This window comes from Trichoderma camerunense, assembly GCF_050948025.1.
Source record: "Trichoderma camerunense strain CBS 138272 chromosome Unknown V8C40scaffold_1, whole genome shotgun sequence".
Taxonomy (NCBI): domain Eukaryota; kingdom Fungi; phylum Ascomycota; class Sordariomycetes; order Hypocreales; family Hypocreaceae; genus Trichoderma; species Trichoderma camerunense.
In genome coordinates this window covers 797,973-825,745 of record NW_028145369.1, presented here as the reverse complement: position 1 = coordinate 825,745, position 27,773 = coordinate 797,973, and the positions used below count along the sequence as shown (strand labels likewise).

General features: G+C 49.2%; 8 protein-coding genes across 8 annotated transcripts; 4 read left to right on the top strand and 4 right to left on the bottom strand.

Annotated features, from left to right (window-relative positions):
• Positions 1 to 591: 591 nt before the first annotated feature.
• On the bottom strand, positions 592 to 2,150 carry V8C40DRAFT_229354 (Zn(II)2Cys6 transcription factor domain-containing protein). Its single transcript, XM_083212458.1, has one exon. It carries the CDS (start codon positions 1,811 to 1,813, stop codon positions 830 to 832), a length of 984 nt encoding a protein of 327 aa, XP_083078842.1. The 5' UTR covers positions 1,814 to 2,150; the 3' UTR covers positions 592 to 829.
• Positions 2,151 to 2,353: 203 nt separating this feature from the next.
• Positions 2,354 to 5,188, top strand: V8C40DRAFT_229353 (protein kinase IKS1). Its single transcript, XM_083212457.1, has 3 exons — positions 2,354 to 2,782; positions 2,861 to 4,326; positions 4,380 to 5,188. The coding sequence occupies exons 1-3, from the start codon at positions 2,736 to 2,738 to the stop codon at positions 5,069 to 5,071; spliced, it is 2,205 nt and encodes a 734-aa protein (XP_083078841.1). The 5' UTR covers positions 2,354 to 2,735; the 3' UTR covers positions 5,072 to 5,188.
• A 17-nt stretch (positions 5,189 to 5,205) lies between these two features.
• Positions 5,206 to 6,857, bottom strand: V8C40DRAFT_5268 (purine nucleoside permease-domain-containing protein). Its single transcript, XM_083223083.1, has 3 exons — positions 6,577 to 6,857; positions 5,735 to 6,515; positions 5,206 to 5,622 (listed from the first exon to the last, which is right to left on the bottom strand). The coding sequence occupies exons 1-3, from the start codon at positions 6,679 to 6,681 to the stop codon at positions 5,252 to 5,254; spliced, it is 1,257 nt and encodes a 418-aa protein (XP_083078840.1). The 5' UTR covers positions 6,682 to 6,857; the 3' UTR covers positions 5,206 to 5,251.
• Positions 6,858 to 9,522: 2,665 nt separating this feature from the next.
• On the top strand, positions 9,523 to 14,064 carry V8C40DRAFT_229348 (uncharacterized protein). Its single transcript, XM_083212456.1, has 2 exons — positions 9,523 to 12,156; positions 12,218 to 14,064. The coding sequence occupies exons 1-2, from the start codon at positions 9,613 to 9,615 to the stop codon at positions 13,457 to 13,459; spliced, it is 3,786 nt and encodes a 1,261-aa protein (XP_083078839.1). The 5' UTR covers positions 9,523 to 9,612; the 3' UTR covers positions 13,460 to 14,064.
• A 49-nt stretch (positions 14,065 to 14,113) lies between these two features.
• V8C40DRAFT_279134 (P-loop containing nucleoside triphosphate hydrolase protein) lies at positions 14,114 to 18,656 on the bottom strand (the record flags this gene model as incomplete). Its single annotated transcript, XM_083221175.1, has 3 exons — positions 17,998 to 18,656; positions 17,271 to 17,924; positions 14,114 to 17,209 (listed from the first exon to the last, which is right to left on the bottom strand). The coding sequence occupies exons 1-3, from the start codon at positions 18,490 to 18,492 to the stop codon at positions 14,114 to 14,116; spliced, it is 4,245 nt and encodes a 1,414-aa protein (XP_083078838.1). The 5' UTR covers positions 18,493 to 18,656.
• A 607-nt stretch (positions 18,657 to 19,263) lies between these two features.
• Positions 19,264 to 20,448, bottom strand: V8C40DRAFT_279131 (uncharacterized protein; the record flags this gene model as incomplete). The annotated part of the gene is made up of 2 exons (XM_083221174.1): positions 19,264 to 20,202; positions 20,305 to 20,448. 2 exons carry the CDS (start codon positions 20,446 to 20,448, stop codon positions 19,264 to 19,266), a joined length of 1,083 nt encoding a protein of 360 aa, XP_083078837.1.
• A 1,745-nt stretch (positions 20,449 to 22,193) lies between these two features.
• Positions 22,194 to 25,726, top strand: V8C40DRAFT_229344 (uncharacterized protein). The gene is made up of 2 exons (XM_083212455.1): positions 22,194 to 23,451; positions 23,520 to 25,726. The coding sequence occupies exons 1-2, from the start codon at positions 22,371 to 22,373 to the stop codon at positions 25,706 to 25,708; spliced, it is 3,270 nt and encodes a 1,089-aa protein (XP_083078836.1). The 5' UTR covers positions 22,194 to 22,370; the 3' UTR covers positions 25,709 to 25,726.
• Positions 25,727 to 26,265: 539 nt separating this feature from the next.
• Positions 26,266 to 27,585, top strand: V8C40DRAFT_229341 (polysaccharide biosynthesis-domain-containing protein). The gene is made up of 5 exons (XM_083212454.1): positions 26,266 to 26,555; positions 26,646 to 26,670; positions 26,723 to 27,007; positions 27,070 to 27,106; positions 27,162 to 27,585. The coding sequence occupies exons 1-5, from the start codon at positions 26,475 to 26,477 to the stop codon at positions 27,226 to 27,228; spliced, it is 495 nt and encodes a 164-aa protein (XP_083078835.1). The 5' UTR covers positions 26,266 to 26,474; the 3' UTR covers positions 27,229 to 27,585.
• The last annotated feature ends 188 nt before the right edge of the window (positions 27,586 to 27,773 follow it).

Here is a 27,773-nt window from a genome sequence, read left to right as displayed (position 1 = left end):
TGCGTAGAGCGACAATAACTATGAGTAGAGCCTTTGACACGGCGTCACTGAAAATGGAAAATAAGTTGACAAATGCCTTGACGTCGTACGGCTACGAAAGCAGTGGTCGTACACTACCTACCTATGTATGCTGTCTTACGGCTCTTCGGACTTCGTTGGGCACCCGAGTACAATGAATCCTCCTTACGCAATGACACACCGGAAATGGGCAAAAAAGGCAACGGCTCTGTTACGCGTATGCTGCCCGGTGCCACTACCGGGTGTCATGGTGCAACCTCAATCTGCACATTAGATGTGGTGGCATTTCGCTTCGGAGTAATTGCAAGTGCGAGTCTGGTGCTACAGGCTTTCAGCAGCCTCGGCATACTTCGTTTTTATTTTATCTAAATGAACTCTCTACCTTTGAATACACAATTATATGTGTATGTATATACAGAGAGAGGGTGGACAATATGTCGGGCTGAGGAATTTGGCCCTCGTTTATTTTTAGTGTGATGAGTCTGAGACATGCATGTGGCTGGAGTTGTCAGTTGTCACTATCTCCTTTTTCGAGCTGCAGGTACTAGGATAAGGGAAATTAAAATGATGATCCAAGAGAGATGATCTTTATGATATACTCGGCAGTTGGTAAGTTAAATAAGTATGTAGATCGATATATGCCGTTAGTGATGCCGAACAGCCGTCTGTCATAAAGCGCGTGATACATTTTGGTGTATGTTTGAAATGAAGATGAAAGTAAAAAATTGCGGAATGCCTCTTATATCCATGCCAGAGGACTTGGGTATCTATATACAATGCACAAATTCTTCCATCTAAGCACTCGTAGCCCTCATCTTAGCAGCCTCGCACTCACCAACCCGTCCCTAAAGTTGGATAACTCTCCCAGCGTAGACTCCGCACGTTCTTGAAGAATCTCGCATTGAAGGCTAATCACCCTTGCTTCTCTGGCTGCTCTTGGGTCATCTCTTACCTGGTTGATGATGGCGGCCACATCCTTGATCCTGTCCACCAGTATAGTTTGAAGGTCCACTAGCACAGAGAGTAGCATCGAAGCAGCAGTATTAGTAGGGGCGACAAAAGACCCAACGCGGATTTCTGGAACCGCAAACTTGGGGTCGTAGTCTGGTGGAAGGGTTGCGGCCATAAAGGCGCACATTCGGCCATGCTCTGCAAGAGTATCCATAATGTCGAGAAGACGTATGTGACACGCCATGACAAGATTCAACAGCGCGTGGTCTATCTTGGGCAGGGGCGTTGTATGCAAGGACGTACGATCTTGGTGTATGCAATCTGGAACAGTGCAGATGGCATCCGATTCAGGAGCCGTTGTGCGTTTGTTGATGGCGGCCGCTGCGGCTTCGGGGTATATAGAGGCGAGATCCTGGGCGTGGTGAAGGAGGCCATCCAGAGTTGACTGCAGGTCAAAGTTGTCTCCCACGTTGTCGGCATATTCTCTTAGGTGCTGCCTCGGAACGTGGTGCATGTCTAGGGATGACGGCATAGCTTGCAACATGCGATCCAGGCCAGATAGAACTCCAGCGAGTCGCTCCGAAACGGTCAGGGCTGGCGTCTCAAACGCTTGACTGGGCGTCTGGTGCTCCTGTTGCTGTTGGTCCAAGACGATGAGATCGGGCCAGTCAAAGCCATTGTGATTATGATTTTGGTTCAGGGGATATCGGAATGGTCTCGTTGGCGGACTGAAGACGCAGGTGACGTTGGCCTTGGTGCAGCGGCTGCAGCACAGAGAGCCTGGCGGTCTCGGGCATCTGAGCTTCTTGTCATGGCATCGGTCACATGCTTGGCGAAGGTCCATGGCGGATCAGAGCATGTTTGAGGCGTTGATGCTGTCTGCTGTGGCTGGCTTGTGTTTGAATAATACGGGAAGTGAAAAGAGGAGCGGATGCGGTCAGTTTTCGATGAACCTCATTGGGAGCGCTGGGGACGATCCGATAGGCTGGGCAGCCCTATGGAAAAGTGAAAGTGCTGGAGCATCAATGGATGGAAATCAATTAAAATCACGAACAACGCCCGCATTGGTGGCGCTAGGTTGGTGCCGCAGATGCTCGTATTGGCGCATCTGGGCACTAATCAGTGTAACAATCGATTTTATGATATTGATTGAACATGAGATGAGACTAAATCAGATCATTGAAGTCAGGGAAGAGAAAAAAGACTACAGTCGATGTACTCTGCAGGCTTCCATCCCTGTGACGTGGTTCCTAATAAACAGCACAGGATATATCAGACTCATTCATCAGTGCATGTACCTTGTATGCCAATCGAGCCCCAAAGGTACAAACAAACTTCGAATACTGCACGTTTCTCCGCACTCAAACGGCAACAGACTTCAATGGATCAAATCATCGAATGGATGAATGATGTGACGCTGTTTGGCGCTGCGGGGCCGCTACGGCCCTTGAAAGTTTCTTCTTCAATACCTGCAGCTCGCCCTGCCCATATGTATGGAGCCACTAATCAAGGTAGAGCTCAAGCAACTGCCATTACGTCGTTGTCACAGCACCAGAGCTCCCTCTTTTTATTCTTGTACATCCCACGCCACCTCGACAATCCCACGATCCTAGAAGCTTCGACGTCCTTCTATCACTATCAACCCCCTGACGACGCATCTCAATTACCTGTGCTATAAATTGCCATAGCTTGAAACTTTGCGCGTCGCTGGCTGCAATCGCCATGCTGGCACTCCTTCACACGACCGACACCCGCAGCCTGTCGCAATGTCGTTGATCCCATACCAGCCTCAGGAGGGCCGCGAGATTGTGCTGTGCGTCATCCCATCTATGCTTTCCAGACAATTTGAGAGATCCTGCAGTTGCTAACCTCGAATCGCCTTGGCCTATAGACGACATCGCAATGCCATCGTTGTGCGCGATCCCAGTTCGCAGCGCTTGGAGATCCGTGGCCATCCCGAATGTCCTACTTGCCACCGCCCGCTAGGCCCCTCGCCATCGGAACATTCGTTCGATCACCAGTATGGCGTTGACCCCGACTCCTATGTTGACCCGGGATACTTCCGTATGCTTCGCGCTGGACACGCCGATTCGAGCGCAACCGACCAAGCACCATCAAGTCTTATTCGCAGGCTGTTTCGACCTTCGCCCAGCAGCGATGACCAAAGCACACGGACGTCGCCTGCCGTAGACGATAATGCCGAATTCATATCCAGCACTCCAGGCGTGTCGCAACCCGAAGGAAGCAGAATCAAGAGGGAGGCTTTTAGTCCGAATTATTTCAAGACCTTCTTTGTTGAAGAAAAGGTCTTGGGCAAGGGAGGCAAGGGAGTGGTGCTACTGGTGCGGCATGAAATTGACGGCTGCCAGTTGGGCCATTTTGCTTGTAAGCGAGTGCCTGTTGGTGATGATCATGCTTGGCTTGAAAAGGTTCTGATAGAGGTTGAGCTCCTCGCCAAGCTCTCTCATCCCAACCTTGTTTCGTACCGACATGTCTGGCTGGAAGACGTCAGGTTGACCATGTTTGGCCCCAGCGTCGCTTGCGCATTCATTCTCCAACAATACTGCAACGCTGGCGACCTTCATCAGTATGTAATAGGCAGTGTGCCCAAGGAGGTTACGAAAGAGGAGCTCAAAGAGCGCATTCGCCGACGGTCGCGAGGCCAGATTGATGCGTCTAGAGAGAATCTACACGACAAACCCAGATTGTCGGTGGAAGAGATTTACTCGCTGTTCAAAGACGTCACATCTGGAGTTGCTTATCTGCACGGAGCAAATTACATTCATCGGGATCTAAAGCCAAGCAACTGTCTCTTGCACCGGGAGGCCGGCAAACTCCGGTGTCTCATCAGCGACTTTGGCGAAGTCCAGCCAGAACATGTGGTGCGGAAATCAACGGGCACGACGGGCACCATATCGTATTGTGCGCCTGAGGTCCTCCGCGAGGATGAAACTGGAAAGTATGGAAACTTTACAACAAAGTCGGATATTTTCTCCCTCGGCATGATTCTCTACTTCATGTGCTTTGGCAGACTCCCATACCAATCTGCCAACGCCGTCCAAGAGGAATTGGAAGACGTCGACCAGCTCAGAGCTGAAATTACTGATTGGACGGGCTTTCAAGACGAGCGGCGCGAGAGGCCGGATCTTCCCTCAAAGCTGTATATGCTGCTGAAGAAACTGCTTGCTCTAGATCCAGCTGAGAGACCCAGCGCCAACGAAGTTCTGAATGCCATGAAAAGCGAAACTTACTTTGATGGAATGACAAAAGATCGTACCCCAAGCCCTGCCGTCGGATTACGAGGCAACAGAGTCCAAAGCTTGGATTCCCCTGCGGCGCCAAGCACGCCAGTTCCAGGTGAGCCCCCCTAATCTGCATTCTCGACAGCACTTGATCTTATAGTTCAGCAGATCCACGACGTGGCTATCACTCTCGCAGTCTTAGCGTGCCTCAGAATGATGCCGCCTCATGGCCAGCCACCGTGCCTAACGACGAGGAGATTTTGCAGGACGGCGCCGTCTTTGATCACACAGACGCAGAGCCGTCCAATGCAATCGTCAAAAGTCGTAGTCACTCTTCGCATCGCGACCATGACCAGCAAGCTCTCCAGCCAGCCGTACAGAGAAACCTTCCCATACAGACAAACGGCCATGCGCGCCTCGACGGGCCCCTTCTCCTAACGCCGCCTCCGCGAGAGGGTTCCGCGATGCCGCGCGGAGCAGGGCTCCTTCTGCTGCGATTCTGCACTGCGGTAGGCGTCACTCCGGATACTGTAAGATACTTTGGCCGCCTGTCCTTGTTTCTCATCAAGCTCGCTACTTTGGTGCGGCCGTGCTGGCCTTACATGGCTAGCCTCGAGGTTGCCGGCCCTCTCGTGCTGCTGGCTGTGTTGGACTTGGGGCTCCCAACAAGCAATCACGTTACCCCTGCTCGACGTCCTAGTCATGGTGAAGTCGTAACAAGCTTGTTTCGTCAGACTGGGTTGGGCACAAGGCTTTTATTTCTTGTGTTGCATCTGACTGTAATCTGGCTGGCTGGCCGCTGGGAGGCTCTTTGTGTTGCTGTTCCTCGTGATGAGTGGGATGGCTGGCAGAATTTATAATAGGTTTCTTATTTTCCTTTGATATTTTTGTAATTGTAACGGGAAACGCACAGCGTAGGGGTTTAAAAAGTGCTACCAACTACGAAAAGATAGATTTAGCCAGAAAATGAGATTTCCATAATATTTCAACATGAAAATAATATCATACAACCCAGACGACAGCCATTGGCAAACAACTCCCTACATCTTCATCGCCCCCTTGGCCCCAAACGTCCTCCTCCTCGCCATCTCAACGCCAGCCAGAGACACTTCTCTCCGATTAACACCACGCCGTCTTCCCCGACTCTCAGCGGCCCTAAGCTTCCTCCCGCCCGTGATGCTCCCAAAGCCAAAGTCCGGATGACCACCCAGACTGCCAAAGATGTCGCCAATGTAGTTGTTCGGGGTTAAGCCACGCGCAAAGGTGCAGTCCCAGTCGGCGAGGATGCCGCGGACGACTTGGATGCCGGCGGCGTAGAGGTTGGCGATGGCGATGTGGAAGCCGTTCTGGTTCGTGTGCGTGAGGTGCTCCCAGTCGGTACGGGAGGGGGGAGGGCGGTCGAAGTTGGAGCCTGGTGTATACTCTGTTAGTAGTCGAGATGTGATATTTTGTATGTATGTAAGGTACATGTAGGTTTGTATCAGGTAGATGATGTAGATGTTAATCAAGGGGGTATTGCTCACCTGTACGCATGGCAATTACACGACTGAAGTCGACTAGCCCTTCAATCGCTGCCCTCACCAGCACCTCCAGCGTTGCATTATCTTCCTGTGCACTCATGCAATAGACGCCCGTGCCATTGGTCCACAGGGACGTCGTATTCTCAAACGCCTGTGCAAGCCTGCCACCCGTATAATAGACATCACTCGTAGCACTATCGCACTTGACGACGCTGGGTGGCATCACGGCCGTGTGGTAGGGCGGGCCCATTTCCGAGTACAAGAGGCGGTAATTGCGCGTCTCTTGGGCGTCTTGCAGCTGTGCTCGCTGAGCAAAAGCGTGAGCGGCGTCACGCAGGTTGGCATTGAGTTCGAAGACTTCGGTGCCGTATGTGATGCAGGGGTACTCGAAGGGGTGAGTACGGCCGTACGGGATGTAGCCCGTGGGCCAGTCCTGGGGCAGAGATCGGGAGTCGATTTCGTATTGGAGAGCGACTTGGACGGCATACCGAGAGAAGGCCACGCTGCCAATGGTTGCATGCCGAGGATTCACGCCTGCGATGCCTGCTAGGAGAAAGTACGTCTGAGTGAAGTTGAAACTTCTGGATAGTACGAGAGCTGTCATAGACACGGCCGAGTTGATTTCGCCCTCGCCGACGGTAAGTTGGCAGACACTGCCTGTTTGCGTGCAGAAGACGAGAGGGTAGAGCATGGAGAGGCCGGGCGTGGCAATGGCTTGTGAAGTGAGGTTTCCCAAGCCGGAATAAGAGAACTTGTCAAGCCATATTTGACCCTCGGGTTCAAACTGGATGGGTGATTAGAGAGGATTGGGCAGCGGAAGAGATGAAGACGAGGAATAGACAAACCATGGATATGATCATCACTTTTGGAGAGATGACTCCTTTAAATTGAGCGTGTGTGGCCACCGCCGCGAGAAGCATAGATAGGATAGGTGTGAGGAGCATCGCCATGGCCTAACTAGACAATATGCTTGAAGTTGAGAAGCATGACCGCACCCACACAGTCGGAGCACATGATGCGAAACATTCGATGACACGGATTTATACTTATGCATTCGAAGCTTAAAAACAGACTCATGGTGATTAAGCGCCAGTCTAAACAGCAGTGATATAAAGTTTTTGTGTCTTTGTGTGATGCAGTCCCCCAAATTCCCTTTGTTTCCTTCTAAACGACTTCATATTCACCAACCAAGTTAAGTCCAAGTCACGAGGACGCGGAATATGATGAATAGTCTTGCCTAGTTTGGTGGCATGTCGCCGAAAAGTGACTGAAACATGGCCAGGCGAGGCTTATGAAACATCTATGGAGAGGATATTGGATAACGGGAGTTTCCAGCAAGCGTCTTGTTTTCCGCTGTTTGCTGTTTGGATCCTCGTTAGTAATAAGCTCGTAAAAGCAGTTGACCAATTGGAGATGCGTCCGTGTTTAGACAGCTTCCAAATCCCTATTCACGAATCCTTCAAAGGAAAGGCGGGAGCAAACAAAGCATCTTTAGCCGTAGATTGGTCTCAACGGAGAAGCTTGATCAACCGAGACAAGGTATTCTAGGCACTTATGCATGATCAACAGCCGAAATTGGATTCAGGTGAGCGTAGATAGTGTATAAGAGCCAGTTGCTTGCTCGAGACACCTGCTTAGAGAGACGATATAATCGCCTTATAGTAGCCGAAGCCGGTTTCAGTGACGCTGGCCCAGGGTCTCGATGAACTGGCCGAACAGCAACATGGTTGTAGATAAGTAGCAGCTGCAATGTAGTGCCGGCTGCGAGTATGCGAAAGGAGAAAAAAAAGGGGGCCTTTTTTGTTTGCCGTTCTTGTGCTCTGTGTAACTCGAGAGTGCTTGATCTAGCGACTGTCTCGGAAGAAGCGACTTAGATCCGGCGAGAGACCGCAAATGCTGCAGCACGGCTACGTTTATTGGCTCCTGGCAAACGATGTCCGCTAGCCTCGGTATTCGGAGAGTGTTTTGATGACTGCATATGGAATTGGGCGATCATAATACATGTCACTACCTATAAGGTTGTTGCTCCTCTTGGGAACTATCTTGCGGTATCAAGGCGAGAGAGGGGGGAGCAGTCCCGCCCACTCAACTATTTCTTGTGGATGATGGAACCTGCTGTGGTACGGTTGGCTAGCTGTTGGTAGTTGTCGCCTCTCTCACGCTCAGACCAGGTCGCATGCTCATCTGTCTGATTTTGGGTTAGGCGCCACGGCTCGGAGATGTCCTGAAGGGTATGTAAGCGCCAAGCAACTTGGCTTTTGGTGTCGTGATCCTATTATGGAGCGCAACTTGGGCCGCTCCATAGCTTCGTGTCCCGTTCGCATCTAGAATACTTGAGATGAAGAAAGTAACAAAGCTTCTAAAACGTTTTCGGAGTTTTGCTTCTTCTTCTCACCTTTCTCTCTCTCGCTAATAGTCGTTTCTGGTAGGAATTACGCCGATAGGAGATTCGGACAATAACAAGACACGGGATGGCGTCTTGGTGTGTGGTGGCTGGAGTCGGTAGCTGGACATTGGCGCTTTCGAATTTGGTGCCAGATTCCATATTCTGAGCGGAAGTGTCAAAAAAAGAGCCATAGAACAGTCACTAGAAGTATGGCTGTTTGTTGGTGGTCGGCCCTACTGGCAAGCCACACGACGGCCGGCTGACGGCGTTGCGCCTCCTTGTATTCATGCCTATTGCTGCAAGGCTTAGAGTCGATGGCAAAGTGCCACTCAGAAAACTTCCAGATTTGTGATCTTCAAAGGACGGCTAAGCGGCCTACACATGTTGCCGTTGGCTGACTCTAGCAACAAAGGATATCCGTGGCGTCGGCACTCGATGCGACAGAGCACAATGGCGACGCCACGAAAACTGTCTTGAAAGCAGAGACAGTTGGTCCGAGAGGATATAGGTTGCCAAGAGGCTGCCAAGTGAGGGGAGGCTCCTCTATTTCGCCCAGCCAGACAGCTCAGTGTCGTTCGGGGGCCAAACAGTTCGATTGGCTGGTTCCATTTCTATGCGACTCCGCAAGACTGACCGTAGGGCTCGATGATCGAGTAATCATCTGATGTAGGGAGTCTTCAAAGATTGACTTTGCCAAGCACAGTGTCGGAAGGATTCGTAAGGCCACCTCGGCCGAACCAAGAAGCCCTGCCTTATTAGCATATTCGATCAAGCTGATGATGGCCATTGGTTGCTAGACCCGGTTTTCCTCTGATGGACAGACAAAAAGGTCTGCCAAGGCTCATCGGGAGTGCGAGTCACCGGCCGTAGTTGAGTTAGTTGACGTGCCAAAGTGGAGAGCAGGACGCGGCCCTCCCTTTTAGCTGCGAGCCGATGTGCTTCTTAGTGCTCATACCTACGGAACATAATTTCGGAGGCTGCATGATGCTGCAGCTGCAGAGACAGGAGTACAGATTAGGCGGTTGGATGGACGTTGGGTGACGGCGAGAGTTGTCTGCTGTCTGTTGTGCTGTTGATGAAGAGAGGGGGAGAGGGGGAGAGAAAGACTGCAGATTGTAGATTGTGAAAAGATTCTTGGAGGCGCAGGTTCGTCTCTCTCGGTGGCAGAGTTTGGATCCAGCAGCTTGGCACCCGTCACTTGGTTGCCGTCCGGGCGTCTTAGTGGCTCTCGTAGTGCCTGGCCGGCCTAAGCTGGGGCGGGATTAGCTCCCTGTGGCGGCCTGTCCACCCCGGCACCGCTCCATCGAGCGCTGTAAATCCCCTCTGCCAAAGCGTCACTCAGTGGGTCCAAAAATATCATTTATTGCTGGCACCGGCCCCCAATCCATCCATCCCACATGGGATTCGCATCTCCAATTCCGCTGCGACAGAGAGAAGCCGTGCCTCGACTGCAGATGCTTCTCTAGGACCGGCCCTGGCATCTGGGCTCTCCCCCATGGACGAAATCACGCCCGCCGACTCGGTTACGCGCCGCCATGTGGACGCTGGCAAGCAGGCGACGGAGCTGGTGGCGGAGCTCAACGCCGAAGAGCCACTGCCGGCGAACAACTTTGCATTCACCCCGTCTCAGTTGCACAAGCTCTTGAAGCAGCGGAGTCTTGCGGCTCTCGACATCTTTGGAGGGCTCCGCGGTCTCGTGCTGGGCCTCCGTACCGATATCGCTGCGGGCCTGAGTGCTGATGAGGCCAATCTCGATGGCACAATCACCTTTAGCGAGGCCGTTACGGCTGCTCGCCAGGACCGCGAGCCTGTCCTCTCGCCTGTCGAAGTGCCTCTTACTCGTCCAAATTTGACCTTTCAGATAGGCGGACCGGATCATCAGTTCATCGACCGGAGACGCATCTTTGGCGCCAACCGGCTGCCCCGACGCCGACAAAAGTCTTTCTTCAAGCTCATGTGGATTGCTTTCAACGACAAGCTCATGATTCTGCTTACAATCTCCGCCTCTATATCTCTGGCAATCGGACTGTATCAGTCACTCACAGCTGACGAGGACACATCTAATATCGAATGGGTTGATGGCGTAACGGTTGTGGCTGCTATTATCGTCATTGTCCTGGCCAGCGCCGCTACCGACTGGCAAAAGAATCACCGATTCGAGAAGCTTAACGAGCGACAGCAGCAACGTGATGTGACGGTTCTTCGATCTGGCAGGATACAGCAAATCTCGATATACGATATTTTGGTGGGAGATGTCCTGCACATTGAGGCCGGCGAAGTCGTGGCTGCCGACGGTGTGCTGATTCAGGGCTCCAGCTTATACATCGATGAGTCGTCCATCACGGGAGAGACTCAGCTAGTCCGCAAAATGGCCCCGGCGGATTGCAACCGTTCTCGAACCGCGGCTGATCCCTTCATCTTTAGTGGCACTACTGTTTGTCGTGGTGTCGGCCGCTTTCTTGTCCTTTCTATAGGCGAAAACTCGGCCCACGGGAGGACACTCATGTCTTTGCGAGAGGATATTGAGGAGACGCCTCTTCAGGCCAAGCTTGGAAGATTGGGCAAACAGCTCATCATATTTGGTGCCACCGCAGGTGCCATTTACTTTTTGATCCTCTTTATCCGATATCTGGTCCGATTGCCGCACCACAAACACGCTCGCCCAACCCAGAAAGCCGAAGCGTTTCTTCGTATCGTCATGCTTGCCGTTACTATTGTCGTAATCACCGTCCCCGAAGGCCTAGCGTTGAACGTCACTATTGCTCTTGCGTTCGCAACCACGAGGATGCTCAAGGACCACAATCTCGTTCGTCTTATTCGGTCCTGTGAGATTATGGGCAATGCCACGTCTATCTGCTCTGACAAGACGGGAACTCTGACGCAAAACAAAATGGCCGTTGTTGCCGGCCGCGTTGGGCTCGAAAGCGGTTTCGAGGATCTTGAAATGCCCGTCACAGGCTCAAGCTCAAGTCCTGCCTCATCGGTGGCGAAACTGCCCTCGGCCAGACGGTTCATGTCGACTGTCTCTCCACAAATGCAGAGCTTGATCAAGGACAGCATATCCCTCAACTCCACCGCGTTCGAGAGAGACGACTCCGCAAGCGCCGACTTTGTGGGATCTAGTACCGAGACAGCCCTGCTCAAATTTGGTCGAGATCACTTAGGCATGGGAAAGCTTAGGGAAGAACGTGCCAACAACCCCATCGTCGCCATGCTCCCGTTTGATTCAGCGCGAAAGTGGATGGCTGTTTTAGTAAAGCTTCCCAACGGCAAATACCGACTCCTGGTCAAAGGAGCTGCTGAAATCGTGTTCGAGTATTGTGCTTTCATAGTGGCAGACCCGACCTTTCAATTCACCACCGCTAGGCTCGAGGAATCGGATAGGGAGAGCTTCCGCAAAACGATCAATGACTATGCTGTCAATCTTCTTCGCCCGGTTGCTATAAGCTTCCGAGACTTTGATGAGCACGAAGTATTTGAGCACCCAGACGATGACCCTGCCTCTGTTAATCTGGAATGGTTGGCATCGGGCATGGTATTCATTGGCTTCTTTGGGATCCGTGATCCACTACGGCCAGAAGTGGTCGATTCCGTACGCAAGTGTCAAGATGCCGGCGTCTTTGTGCGCATGGTAACTGGCGACAACTTCCTTACGGCCAAGGCTGTTGCTACGGAATGTGGCATATATACCCCTGGCGGCGTTGCCATGGACGGGCAAACATTCAGAAAGCTGACGCCGTCGCAACGCGATGCCATCATCCCACGCTTGCAGGTATTGGCGAGATCCAGTCCTGAAGACAAACTGTTACTCGTCACACGCTTGAGAGAGATGAAAGAGACGGTAGCAGTTACCGGCGATGGAACAAATGATGCGCTTGCTCTGAAGGCAGCAGATGTTGGCTTTGCCATGGGAATGCAGGGCACCGAAGTTGCTAAAGAAGCTGCTTCCATCATTTTGCTAGATGACAACTTTGCATCCATTGTAAAGGCCTTGAGTTGGGGTCGGACAGTGAATGATGCCGTCAAGAAATTCATTCAGGTAAGTATCATTTTTACAAGGCTCATGTTCGAGACAACAGGTAGCTAACATATATACATAGTTCCAATTTACCATCAACGTTACGGCAGGCATCACAACAATCATCTCGGAACTTGTGGGTGATTCTATTTTCACTGTCGTGCAACTGCTCTGGATCAACCTCATCATGGACATTTTCGCATCTCTCGCATTTGCGACTGATCATCCTTCGCCAGATTTCTTGATGAGGAAACCTGAGCCTCGCAATGCGCCCATTGTGACCATTACCATGTGGAAGATGATTGTCGGCCAGTCTATTTACCAGCTTTTGGTTGTCTTTTTGGTACATTATGTCGGCTGGGATATATTCAATCCCGGAACCAAGCACGAGATTGACAAGTTGCAAACGTTAGTGTTCAACATTTACGTCTGGATGCAGTTTTTCAACCAGCACAACTGTCGAAGAGTGGATAATAAACTGGATATTTGGTACCAAGGAATTCTAAAGAATCCTTGGTTCATTGGCGTACAGCTTCTGACGATTCTTGGTCAGTTCCTCATCATCTTCAAGGGAGGCGAAGCTTTCGACACGAAGCCGTTGACGGGAGCTCAGTGGGGATGGAGTATCTTGTTTGGCAGCTTGACCATCCCACTCGGTGCTCTGATTCGCCAAGTACCGGATGAACTGGTAGCAGAGATTTTCCTCGGCTTGAAGAAGCTCTTCCTTTTCCTCACAACCCCCTTTCGAAGTGCCTGGGCCAGGATTTGGCGCAAAAAGAAGGCCCAACTGGGAGATGGTTCCCAGCAAGAGCTTGGAGTTGTTGAAAATTCAACTGTTCCCGCCAGTTCACCAGTTGCAACCTCATCATTTGGCGGGGCAGATCAAATCACTGCAGATGTAAAAACACACCCTGCGAACAGCAATAGCATAGCTGAAAGCTCCGCAATGGGTTCCATGGGTTCCATATCTGAAAAGATTGAGCTCGACCTGCAAGCGCTGATCAATGCCGCCAAGATAGGCCAGCTCGCCGACAAGGAGATGTTCGAGATTCATCCCCGCACGTTGAAAAACGACCCGATCACGACACCGCGCTCAAACACGGAAATACCGCCCAGCCAGGACCCGTACATTCTGCGGTACTTTGTCAGAATTAGGAGACACAACGTCCGCGAGGCGACCAGCCAACCGGCTCGCAGGCCCACGGTTCCAGCTCGGGCTACCTGGGTCGAGCCAAGACGACCAGACCCTGCTCGAACAAGGCAGCAGCAAACTCGACGGGAATGGTTTTCTATCGAAGGATTGCTGAGGTCCAAGAGGCGATAGAGTAGCCCATGAACTCAGACGAGGTCTCGATGCTCCCATTTCTCTTTTTTCTCCCCCTCCCTTCCTTTTTTTGATTCATCATTTAGCGCGTTTTTTATGGAGGTTATGCACCCTTTTCTATATTTAATGGGGAAATTGGGATCAGTGGGAACTGAATATCATGACACTTACGCATATACACATACACATACATCCGGCGAGGTGGGCTATGGGCCTCAGCTTATCATATTATATTTTTATTTTACGCTCCTTCTTCCTTCCTTCTGGCTGTTATGCATTGGGGAATGGGCCAACTATATCATGAGGTACATGTTCTTCCTGTTGAAGGTAGATGGATAGGCGCTCTATATGGATACACTTTTTTTGGTTTCTGTTATGGAGGACGACGAGGCGAGTGGCTTAATGGAAAACATCCTGTGGTGCAAAAGATGTTGGTGCTTCATTTATTGACGTTGAACGGCAAATTAGAGGCATTGGTCTATTGAGATGGATAAGGTATACATTATAATACTTCATGATTGAACCCATTAAAATGGAATGAGATGTTTTTTTTTCTTCTAAATATTTCTACGGACTGGCAAAATGAAATGGAAATGATGTGATGCTTTAAAAAAAAAAGACGGAAGCAATTAAACAACAGCAATGATTCTACGCTCATGATTCATCTCCTCCATTCCATTCACCCTTGCTAATGAGATGTCTAAATGGGCCCCTGGCCTTCATCAGCTCTTCATAACTGCCCTCTTCGACCTTGACTCCACCGTCAATCATGACAATGTTGTCACAAATCTGCATCATATCAGGCGTGTGCGTAACCACCACAATAGCCATCTCACCCTCCTGCTCCTTAGCCCGTTCTACAAGCCCACGAACTGTCTCACGAATCATACCCGAAGACTCTGCGTCGAGCGCACTCGTCGGCTCATCCAGAACGAGAAGCTTCGGTTGGCGAACGAGCGCACGGGCGATGCTCAGGCGCTGAGCTTGGCCACCAGAAAGAGAGATTCCGCCGTCGCCGACTGTAGTGGCGTAGCCTTCGGGGAGGGATGTGATGAAGTCGTGGATGCCGGCTGCTTGAGCGGCAGCGTATACGTTGAGGCTATTTCTTAGTGGAGAGTCTTTAGGGAGGCCGTAAGCAATGTTTTCGACGATGGTTGCTGGGAAGAGATGTGGTGTTTGGGAGACGTAGGCCATTGTTGAGCGAAGATGTTGTTTGTCGAGCTTGGAGAATGGAATGCCCGCGTAGGTGAGCGATGACGTGTCTTTTGATGGGCAGTATAGACCCATGAGGAGAGATATGATGGTTGATTTGCCGGATCCTGAGGAGCCGACGATGGCGGTGCAGCTTCCGCGGGTGATGTCGAAGGAGACTCCACGGAGGACGCGGGAGTTGGGAGACTGTGAGTATGAGAATTGGACGTCTTTGAACTCGATAGGTAGAGGCGTTGAGGCCTTGATGCCTTCTTGGCTTTCTTCTTCTGAGTCTATCGGCATTGTTACGTAGGCTAGTAGTTGTGTTGCGGTAGCTTGGGCCATTGTTAGTTGAGGCATGCTGCTTAGAGCACCGGTCGAGCTTCCAATACTAAATAGTAGTAGGTTAATGACTTGTAGGACCTGTGTGGTGGTGACGCCGTCACCCTTGGTAAGTAAAAGGGTAGCATAGTAGAACACAAGGGCAGTCATTGGATAACTCATTGATTGGTATAAGCCGAAAAGCCCGCACGTATAACCAGCTCTCTTCATCCCCTGGTTGAGGGTATGCGATATGAGTTTCTGGTACTTTGTGCTAAAGTATTTTTCGAGCATGAGTGCTCTCACGACACGGATATTGACAAAAGTCTCATTCAGAATTGCGCCGGAATCGGTGGCTGCTTGATTGCATTTGGTTTCCCACTTGCCGCTGAGCACGGTATATCCCTTGACAGCGCCAATCATCAAAAGTAATGGCGAAAGCGCGACGAGAGTGAGCTTCCAAGATATTGAGAGCGCCCATAAGAGAGAAATGGTAATCATTCCAAAGGTAGTTATGAAGATGGGAATGAATCGCCCAACAATGTTTCGAGTCTCCTCGGCGTTTCTGTCGAGACATTCGTTGATTCGACTGGCCGAGTTCTCCTCTTTGTCAAACCAGGACTTTGGCTGCCGCAGGATTTTCTTCAAAGCTTCCAATCGAAGGGCGTTCACCCAAGACTGGCCGGTTCTCTCTATCAGATAGTGACCGCCGCCCGTAGAGACAGAGTCAACGATGGCTATCGCCACAAGATACAGCGCCCATTTTTTCGCCTCGACTGTCCTGTTGACTGGTAGGAATAGGACTCCAAAGAGCTTTGCGAGACAGAATGAGAACAATGGCATTGCTGCTGAACTGATAAAGCACACCACAATTCCTATAATGAACAATATTCGATCGAATGGTTTGAGCGTTGGCCAAACCGTGCCTAGAGTCGCCAGTAGACTGCTGGGCTTTGCACCTTTGTTGGTTGAAAGTACATCGTTGCCAATATCCGAGGGTAGCTCACGGCCAGAGGCAAGTCGTAAGCTGGAAATATTCTCTCGACGGTCTGATTTTCCAAACACATATAAAAGCTCGTCCGTGTTGTATCCTGAATCATCAAAGAAATCCATCTTATAATTGCTTCTTGAATAAGGCATACGACCAGCCTCTGGTGCGCTGCATCTGCGAGGTAGTCCAAAGTATTCGTCGAAAGAATTGTAAGAGTCCCTCTTCTCGGTTTCATAGTAGCGTGTAGCTCCAACGGCTGTCTGTGGTCTTTCTTCAGTATCGGAGCTGTCCCATATCTGCTCTTTTCTTAGTTTCAGGGCAAATTCTGTCCCAGATCCCAGAGTCTTATACTGAGATAGCCGGTGCCAGGCTGGATCTATCCCGTCTCCATTTTGCTCTGTGAGTGTAAACTGCGACATGGATAATTTGGTGTCTTGCGGTAGCTCTGCAATTGTCGATGTACTGTAGTTAACCGGACTAGGCGGGCTGATATCTTCTACCCCAGTTGGTGTAGAAGAAGGAGGGGACTCAACTGGATCCAGAGAATTCATAGATGCAAAGGGTCCAATTGAAGCCGCGGCCAGCTCTCTTCGTAATCCTTGCTGCACCAAAGCAGCGTCTTCCATTACATAAACAAAGTCTTCATCTTCGATTTGACTAATGTCGTGAGTAATGATGATGGTTGTTTTGTCTCGTCGCCACTCTCTGATAGCATCTATCGCTAAGCCTCTGTTGATTTGATCCAGACTGCTGGTAACTTCATCAAGGATGAGCACAGCTGGATCTCGAATCCTTGCTCTGGCAAGCGCAACTCTTTGTCTTTGACCTCCACTTAGCTCAATACCGTGTGAACCGATGCGTGTGTCAAGGCCTTCTGGAAGGCTGCTAAGCGTAGATTGTAGCAATGCAAATTCGCAAGCAGAAGAAACAGCTTCTCTTGTCACATTCTCGGGGTTATCGAGGCCGATAGCCACATTGTTGAAAAAGCTATCGTCGAACACCACGCTCAACTGCTGTATTAGAGCAATCTTGGATCGGACCCAATTCGGGTCCAAGCTCGTCAGGGGCTGTCCGTCTAAACATACAAGTCCAGATGAAGGCTCATAAAATTGAGCAATGAGATTGCCGATCGTGCTCTTGCCGGACCCGCTTCTACCAACGATGAACGTGAGTTGGCCGGCTGAGAAGGAAAAGGATGATTTGTTGAGAACCACTTTTGTGGGATTGGAAGGATATGCAAAAGTGACCTGTATCACATCGTTGTCAGTTATCGTTATTAGGAATAAGAAGAGAAATGATAGCACATACATCTACCAAGTCCACATTTCCAACACAAGTAGCAGGCTGCGTCTGATAGCCCTCTTCATCCACGGTTGGGTCGTCCTTTTTGTCTAATATGGATAAGAGAAATGATCCTGCAGACATGCCTTTGGATAATACGAGCCAGTGCGGCAGCAATGATTCAATTCCCTGGAATGCCGAAAGGACTGAAAAAAAAGTGGTCATGACTTGACCGGGCGTCAATCCTCCATCGACAAGAACGGTTCCATACCAAAAGCCCGCTATGAACATGCCAACAACCCAGAAGGCGACATAGCTCATCTGGAGGCAGTTGCACTGAGCCTGTATCATGTATCGCCTACCTGCTGACTTGACGGCTTCATAATATTGCCAGAGCTCGCGGTCGTATCCGTTGAAAACTTTGACAATGGCGATAGCTTTGATAGACGAAGTAGCAAACTTTGACGCGGTCTCTAGATCACGCTTCTGGGCTTGGATTGCCGGATCTAGCCGCCTGGTTGCCAATGACAAGGCCAACATCGATATGGGCAGGGTTGCAAGTAGAATCAAGGTGAGTTTCCAGGAATGAGAGAAGGCTATAGCGAGAGAAACGAGGGAGAGAATGCAGTCGGCGACCAAGAGTCCGAGGACTTCTGATGCCGCCAGCTGAAGCTCCCGAGTCTGTCTGTTTCTCGGTTAGCATTTATACACTGCATGAAATGTGATTGATGTCAACTTGCGTCTGGATTCTAACCAGCAGGCTAGAGACTCCTTGGTCTAAAGAATCGTACCAAGCCATCTTCTTGGACAGTAGGCTTTGGAAGACGCCTTGGCGGATGGAATTGGCTTGCAGTTCTCCAAAGATGGACCATAGCGCCAGAAAAGCCGTGCTCGCAGCCCAATTTCCGATCCCCATGCTCAGCAGTATCAAGCCCCAGTGCGATATCTGGTCCATGGTTTCATTGCCAGAGCGATGGCCAGCCCCGAAGTTGGAAACAACATCAAATATTTTGCCCAATATGATGGACTGAACCGCTTTGATCGAAGCAAAGGCGGCAGATGCAACGACCGCCGCAAAGAGTATTCCCGCATGATTCCATCTTGTAAAGGAGAAGATATGCTTGAAGGATGAACGTTGGGGTTTGTTGTCGGTGGCTTGGCGGTCGGGAGAGGAAGCAACGTCAAGAACCAGTGTTGAATTATCCGCCGAGAGTTGTGGCGACGCCGTCTCTTTATCGTTTGAAGCCATCACACTGAATCTTTTGCAGCGGTTGGATATAGCAACTTCGAAGCCATTGGCATAAAGAGGGAGATGAAGAAGAGGGAAAGGATGGATAGGATGGAGCCATCAGATATGAACGCCATGATGAAGATTTCCGATAAACGTGAATCTGCCCAACGCCGTAAATTGACTTTCAGGTGAGTAAACGATGCCACATGCATGATCCCGTATGAGGACAATGCAGAAAGCTGGTGGTGAAGTGGGGAAATGAGGCTTGAGCCTGTGCATTGTTCCATCTCCACCTTGATATTGTTCCAACGGAGGCTTCACTTAAAGCCAACGCGCAACACAACAAAGAATCACTTTTTGATCGCAGCGCGAAACATGAGATGAAACATGAGACGGAAAGCTGATGCAAAGATGCAAATCATTGTGACTTCTAGAAAATCTAGTTTAAGGCGAAACAGGTGCTCGGGTTTCATCATAACAAAGGTGTTTCTGCACGAACCAGTCTGTGGCATAGTGTAGCTAATACTGTGTTCAGCAAGAATGACGGTTCAATCATGGTGCTAGATTAGAAAGAAACTCTACTACATGTTCAAGATGAGGATTTTAGTATTCTGATTATAGCTAACCAAGTGGTAACGCACACTATCCTACAGGCATATAGTGAAGTGTAATAGTGTCTCACCATCCAGATGTAGTAGAAGGCCAAGGTTGTTTGATGTAGTTTTATATAGATCGTGCAACCCAAACCACCTTTTTAAAGACATCCACTGTCTTGTCAATTGAGAGAATCTAGAGATACTCGTTTATCTCCATGGATTGCGTCACAATCATAACCCACTGCAAACCGATGACCGCGCACATCAACAAGATCAGTGACAGAGAAAGAAAGATGATCTTGAAGGAAAGAAGTATCAACCCCTGCCAATTAGCCCAAGAGAAACTACGCCACGCATCCGAAATCGTGGCATAATCCCGACCATTCGTACGAGCCGGCTGGACCCGACCCTTGAAAGAACGGTCAAAGGGAATAATGGTGCTGTCTTCCACAGGGAGAAGAGATGCCTGGATTCGGAGTAGGACCACTTGACTAGGGACAACGAAGAATATGGAGCCGACGACAGTGGCGAAGATGACGGCGGCACACTTAAAATAGAAGACAGCATCGCCAGCGGCCATGTCTAGGCGAAAGCTGTAGGTATTGTCCGGCCCGAAGAGACCGGGAGAGGGCCAATCGATGTTCATCCACGAGGCGACCATGGAAGGAAATAGCCCTGTTAGCTCGACTGCAGCCCAGTGAAGGATAGTCGCCCGCCAGGTTGCCTGCAGAGTACGCTTAAAAGGGGGCACACGGCTCCAGAACGGCCGGTCGGTTTGAGCGATGACGAGGTGCAACCATAGTGTGGAGAATTGAACCATTAAAAGGGAACGGAGCAATCTTGCGACGATGTGATATTTAAAGCCCAGAAAGCGACCGTAGTAACCGATAAGACCCGACGTGGTAATCGATTGCAATAGAGCAAGGGTGAGGCCGCGAAAGTTGGCTAAAATACCGCCGTTCTTCACGAGGAGTCGATAGATAGCGGATGGAGATGAAGTATTTGTTCGTGAAGGAGAGGTGGGTGATGGTCTGTTGGTAACATCATTGACATTGGGGGAATCGTGTCCAATAGGTTCCTCGTCTTGTGTAATGGCAAAGACTGGATAGACGTGAGGCAAAGTGTAGTTCAACTAGATTTGAAAACACGGCAATGTCAGAAGGTGTCAAGACAAGATTTTATCGCCTAGAGCGGGTCTAGGCGAGGAAAAAGTCGGAAGAGAGACAACACATACAACAATAATGATAGGTAAGAATATGGTAAAATCGAAGAGTAATACAACTCGCGCCCACCAGGGAACCTCGAAAGTGAAGTGCTCAAAAGAGTCGGTTGGATAAAGGGACCATTTCATCGAGTTGAACATTGTTTGACTGGCCATCTCGAGCGCATATGTTTCCTGGAATTGGGAAGCTAGACGTGATACAAGTGTGTAAGGGGCTGTAGATTACAGAAAAAGCCTTACACTGCTTGTATTAAGAAGGGTTACTTAGCATTTTAGACTTGTCCCGTATAATTGCCACGTAAGCCCCCTTGTAATGCTATATCAGTCTCGGACCTCGGTCATTCCCATTCTTGGTTGAGACCCAGCCATTAACATGATTAAATCCGTCGAAAACTAATGTCGGTAGGACACGTAGCGAACACGGTTTCAGTCAAGGATGAACAAAAGTATTGATACAGTCAAGGCCCTAAAACTGACCTGTAATATATCATTCCACCTTTTCGTATATTCCCTCATATACTATATAGTAAAGTAAATGATCTTAAGAACAGATGTAAGATCTCTGACCTTCCTGGGGACGTTTAAGAGTAATGAGTCAGAGTTCCTTGTTGATACGTGGCCAATACACTGAGTTGCTGAAAGTAGGATAAAACACGGTGATGCGCCCGAGGATGAATTTATTTCTTTGAGAAATACTCCCAGGCCGCAACGCGAGCCGGTATAATGTTTCCAGAGTGCTGATGTCTATTCATCTGTACAGTAAAAGTTCAGTATTAACCAAACTAATGACTTCCTCACTCCCACCAATCTCTCAAATGCTAGTCGAACCTGAACCACTTCTCAGCCAAACGAAAAATCTCTTTCAAAAACCAGATTTAGGACTTGGTGAAAAAAAAAAGTTCACAAAATTGAATCCGCAATTATGTTTGTGATGTATGGCTCTGTGTTTTGAGGCTTATTCGAGTTAATCTGGCAGAGCCTTAGCGTAGTACTTTGGACCACCAAGATAATTAATCGCAATCCGCAAAGAGGTAAGACTGAAATTATTAAGATATAGAATTGAGTCGTTCGCCAACGAGTGTGACACAACAGATATTTGGGTCGGGTCGAATTTTCTCGACGGCGGATTCCATATCATTCTGGCCGCATCTAGTATCACAATCCCGCAGGATCTCTTACAAGTTATAATGGACATTTTCTGCGAGAAGATTGCGGAGTTCGCGTCTGATCCTGACGCTGTATTGGAAGACCCATTGGCACGGAGAGTCGCGGACTCTATGATACCGCTGTTCCCTAAAATTACACTACCATCACGTCCTCAATTGAGCCAAGACGTAGATTCTGTCAACTCTCCATTTAGAGCGTTGGTAGAGAAAGCCTCGGATGAGATACTATGCATCCACGAGACGGAGTTCAGAGAGCAAGATGTCGAGATAACACCAGACACGGCGTTCTTTGATGTCTGGGGGAATATGTTGGCGGCGCAACAGTTTGCAGCTTTTTATAGTGCGTACACTACGAAGGTTATACTCCTGGAGGATATTGTAGATTACCCGAGTATGAGAGGCCATGTGTTTTTACTCGGTCAGGAGGAGAATCAATGATGTAGTGACATAATAGCAAGTTGAGAATCAAGTTGTTTATTTAAACTAAGTTGTTATAGTAAATATTTGTTATTCCATCACTGGAACTACACACCGATTCTAGTACGCGAGACATCTTTTGATCTTTTGCTCAAACTATGAGAAACAGGGCTTCCCAATAAGGATGGGAGTTATGTAATACGTTACAATGTATCATTAAGACAACACTAACTTGATGTGTATTGATAGCTGCGCGCGTACCGCTAATAAGGCAGCAATGCATGCAACAGCAAGGCTCCCCAGACCGACTTGGTCTTCCCCTCATGGCACAGGAACCATACATGTGATCGAGCCACCGGGGCATTGATCGAGGACAACTCTCTAGATCCATCGGCGAGACAACGAAGAATCTTTAGATCTTAATAGCCTACCTTTGACTCTGATTGTTTAGCGGGGCGTGAGGCCGCGGTCTGCGCCTACCGAGCAATCTAGACGATGCTGCGACAACCATCCAGCCGAGATGGCTTCCAATTCGCCGTCATCTGTGCGCTGCCTTTTGAATTCGATGCCGTCTGCGAGTCGCTCGACGAAGTTTGGGAAGAGCAAGATGAGAAACTTGGGAAAGCTGCTGGCGACTCGAATTACTATACTATGGGATGCATGGGCAATACACCTGTTGTTCTCCTCCTTCTGCCTGGGGAGGGTAAAGTTGATGCCGCGAGCGCTGCAGCAAGTCTGCGCTCCAGTTACAACAATTTGAGTACCGTGTTTGTTGTCGGGACCTGTGGTGCCTTGCCGAAACTGCTGGATGAAGCCGAAGTTCTGCTTGGAGATGTCATTATTAGCGAATTCGTTGTACGGTATGACTTTGGTAGCCAGTATCCGGATGAGTTCAAGCCAAAGAGATCGATTGAAGACATGCTCGGCAGACCTAATAAAGGGACCCGGTCATTGAATGCTCAGCTCAAGACTCAGCGTTACCGTGACAAGTTGGAAGACAACGCCTTCAAACTTCTGCAACTCCTCCAGGAAAAGATGGGAGATACCAAGCACCGAGGCAAATACAACTACCCAGGGGCCGCACAAGACAAGCTTTTTGATCCGAAATATCGCCATAAACACCAAGACGCGGATGTTTGTGATACCTGCCGTGCCTGTGTCTCTAGTGCCGGCCTAGTGTGCGACCGTGCGCTTGAATTAACATGCGCAGATCTTGGATGCAGCAATGACTATCTGATTACCCGAAACCGCCTACGAGAGCAAGAAGCAAGCAGTATGGGAACCTCAGGGCTGGTCATACACACAGGCGGAGTTGGCTCTGCGGATACTGTGATGAAATCAGGTGAGGTGCGTGACAGAATATCACGGAGAGACAAAGTCATTGCCTTTGAAAAGGAGGGAGCAGGTGTGTGGGACGAGTTACCATCATGTATCATCATCAAGGGTGTATCTGACTACGCCGACTCCCACAAGCCAAAGGGATGGGAGAAATATGCTGCTGCAACTGCGGCATCAACGACAAAAGCTCTGCTCTTACATCACTTCGAGGACAGACAGACAAAGGGACACACTCAGGGTTGGTTTACTCTATCCACAGGTCTATCGCTTTGTATTTTGCCATGGTTCTTTGCTAATTGTTACTAGATCGGATTTTCTTCGTGCCCTTCGCTGAAAACCATGGCTTCGTTGGTCGCGATGGTGTGGTCAACCCCTTAATCGACAAATTGTTTGACCAGAGGAAGGATCGCGTTGCTCTAGTCGGGATGGGCGGTGTAGGAAAGACACAGGTGGCTCTGAGGATTGCCTACATGATGGAGAATAAAGAACCGGCGTGCAGCGTGCTCTGGCTGCCTGCGTTCAGCATGGCTGGCTTCGAACAAGCATGTGCGGATCTTGTGAAGAAGCTCAACCTCCAGAACACCAAAGGCGATGATGCAAGAGAGCTAATTCAACAACATCTAAGCTCAGAACGCGTCGGTCGATGGCTTCTCATTCTGGACAACGCGGATAGTGAAGATGTTCTGCGAGGATCTCAAGGTGTTCAGGGGATATACGCCTACCTGCCACGGAACCCGAACGGACAAATCCTAGTCACGACACGGTGGCGGAAAATAGCCGTCGATTTTGCAAAGCAAAATGTGATTGAGATCACGGAGATGGAGCATAAAGACGCTAAGAACCTCTTACAGAACTCTCTGGGGTCCGAACATTTGATATGGGAAGACCATACAGTCGACGAGCTACTACAGTTATTAACTTATCTGCCGCTAGCTATAGCACAGGCAGCAGCCTATATGGACATTTTTAAAGTGCCCGTCGACGAATATCTTCGGCTTTGCCGCCATTCCCAACAAGATATGATGGAATTAATGCGCAACCAATACCAAGACGATACACTTTACGACGAGAATCAGGGAGCAGTAGCCACAACATGGCTAATTTCGGTCAACCAACTCCAGAAGTACAGCGCGGCGGCCGCAAAGTTACTCTTTTTCATAATGTGGATCGAGCCTCAGGCTATTCCCCAGTCGATATTGCCTGATGTAGGGTCGGAACAAGAAAAAGTAAAGGCAATAGGGACACTTAGCAGTTTTGGCTTTCTTCGAGCAAGGCCGGAACGAGGAATGTTTGATATGCATAGTCTTGTGCACATGGCCATACAGTTTTGGGCCCATGATCAAGGCATTGATACGGAAACGAAGGCAGACATGCTCGGTCACCTTGCTAAAGTATTTCAATCAGATGCGTGGGAAAAGCGAGATTTATGGCGAGCCTACTTACCGCACGTACTTCACGTATATAGGGCGCATCAACAAACAGACCCAATTTCAGTATCGAATTTAGGTTATTGGGCGGGGAGATGTCTACTCCAAGATGGGCGGAACAAAGAAGCATATACAGTGGTAGAACAAGTTGCCAAGATTCGAGAGACAACGCTAGCTAAGGAACATCCAGACCGATTAGCATCACAAGGTCTCTTAGCAACAGCATATCAAGCTAATGGGCAAATTAAGAAAGCAGTTATGCTACATGAAGGAATCGTCAAGATTCAAAAGGAAACACTGGCTCAAGATCATCTACAGCGATTGGTATCGCAACATGACCTAGCAGCAGCATATTTAATGCATGGACAAGTTGCGGAAGCAATTACGCTGCTAGAGGATATTATCAAGATTGGGAAGACATCGCTAACTCCAAATGATCCATTGCTACTAGTATCACAACATCAGTTAGGAGAGATTTATGGGGTCAGTGGACAGATAAAAGAAGCAATTACACTACTCGAGCATGTTGTCAAAATTCGAGAGACAACGCTGCCTCCAGATCATCCATCACGACTATTATCGCAACTGAATTTAGCAACAAGTTATAGAAACAACAAACAGACCAAGGAAGCGATTACACTACTAGAGCATGTTGTCAAAATCCAAGAGAAAACACTAGCCCAGGACGATTTAACGCGACTTATGTCGCAATATGAGTTGGCGATAACTTATAAACTCAATGGGCAGTTCAAGGAAGCGATTACACTACTGAAGCATGTTGTCATAATGCAAGAGACACCACAAGACCTTATACTGCTACTTAGATCGTTACATGAGTTAGCAGCGAATTATGAACTCATTGGACAAATCAAGAAAGCAATTGAATGGCTGGAGTATGTTAACGGACTCCAAGAGGTCTGCCTGGCTCAGGATCATCCATTGCGACTTAGAGCGCAATGTAAATTAGCAGTACTATATAGAGCTAATGGGCAAGTCGAGGAGGCGGTCGCGCTGATGGCTAAGATTCAAGAGATAATACGGGATGATTTGGATGGCAGTCTCGCATAGTTACATCTTACTCTCATTGCCATGAAATCCATTATTATGTTTAGCTACCTATATGATTGAGATTGCGGACACTTCTTTCGCCTCTTGTAGTGAGTATAATCTAGAATCACCGCAGGAATCCATCTGGGAGCATCGGCTCACGAGCCCGCGCTGCTACTGCACGTCATCGCCATCGTTTTAACAATTCATCTCACAAGCGCCTCAGATTTTCAGCTCCTAGCATCCGTTCCAAAGCTGCAAATATGACCCAAGCGCAGGAATGAAGAAGCCTCGGGAACCATCTAATGCCGCGCTGTTTGTACGTGATGTGCAAAAAATTGAGACGATGAACCTTCTGGAGGGTCGTCGAACTTTCTAGAGTGTTATTGGATCCAAGAAATGGATATAAGATGAGCGATTGAACTGAATTTGACCTAAATTTCAGATAACAACTTTGATCTGTCATATATTTCGCCCAATTGGAATTGGGTATTGGTAAACAATTGACAGCTGCACGAGAGGTTACAAGTGCTTTTGGTGTTGCAGTGTTACACCTGGAGAGTTACATACCTACTGTGTGAAAATACAGTGTCCTTCCGTCGCACATACTGTCTACTGACCTCATCATTTTTTGCCCCTCCAAGCGGCCCGAGCCCCACGTCTTAAGATTTTGGATTTTGCGATAACCGCAGATTGAAGCCATTCTTTCTTGGATACTGCACTCTTGCGCTACCCGACCAAATCCCACACCTCCGATATAAACTCAGACTCAGATACAGCCATCACAATGGATCCTTTGGAGAGCATGTCAACTGGAGGGCCCCTGCCCAAGGACTTTAATGCCGACGATGCGGGCAACATGGAGGACGTGCGTTTCATCTCTACTTTTTCCTTCGATCTTTGTTCCGCATGAAGATGGAGTAACTAGCTAACACGAGTTCCTGGTTTCGTTTGCCAGATGGAGAAGCAATTTGCCGTCAAAGGTACATATAAGCACTCGTCCTTAACATGATTCACCTGTCTGACACACAGCAGTCGTGCAGCACATGGCAACCTACTGGGCCATTCTCGAAAAGGTCAAGGGCTCAGGCCTGCGACTGACCAAGATCGACGACGAGATCTACGACCACCTCAAGGAGGCCTTCCCCGAGTTCGACCCCGCTGCCACGATCGATGAGGACCAGATGAAGAGCAAGACGGGCAAGGAGAGGTGGCGCGCCTTCATGATGAAGTACGAGAAGAAGGTGGACGACTACAACTTTGGCACCATGGTGCGCAACAACGCCAAGGCCGAGTACGAGCAGGACACAACCATTTTCGGTGAGATTTGTTCAATGGCGTCATTTTCTCTAGGATTATACAGTCATCTAACCATTCAACAGTCCCCAGGATGCAGTTTTACGCCATTGAGATTGCCCGGTATGTGCTGCCTTGGATACACGATGGATGTTATATCCGCTAACTAGTAGAGTAGAAACCGAAGCGGCCTCAACGACTGGATATACGAAAAGGCTCAGGAAGAGAAGAATAGCTCCAAATAAATACCCCAAATACACAAGCCAATTCAAGAGTCGTTTTTGTTATCACCGCGTACCTTTGTCAACTAAAATATTGAGGATTCACTCAACGGGCGTGGATATGGTTTTGTCATGCAGGCAGGCTTTACGCTGCGCTGCTATCTTATTGAATGGGGGGGGGAAAAGGAAACTAGATCTGTTCGATTTATATGGTCATGGGTACCTACACCAAAGACTAAAACATTACAAAATACTATCACCTGTCATGAACCTGAGGATGTCACTGTTTCGCCTTTTCTCTACACATCGTCTGATGCTACAACTTCTTCGCTGGTACCGAATAACCTAAGCTTAAAATACCCACAAACCGTCCGTTTGCCATCTCTTTAATGTCGTGTTCTGTCCCAAGAGTGTCTGTCACCTGGCCAACTGCAACCCAACAGCCGTACACCTGACAGCTGCTGTCAGCCCAAAAGCTCAGCTCAAATGTTTGCCTTTGCAGCTTCGTTTCTACAGAAACAACGCATCCGGATAAATCACATTTGGAGACCCACGGGGAGAATCTCGAG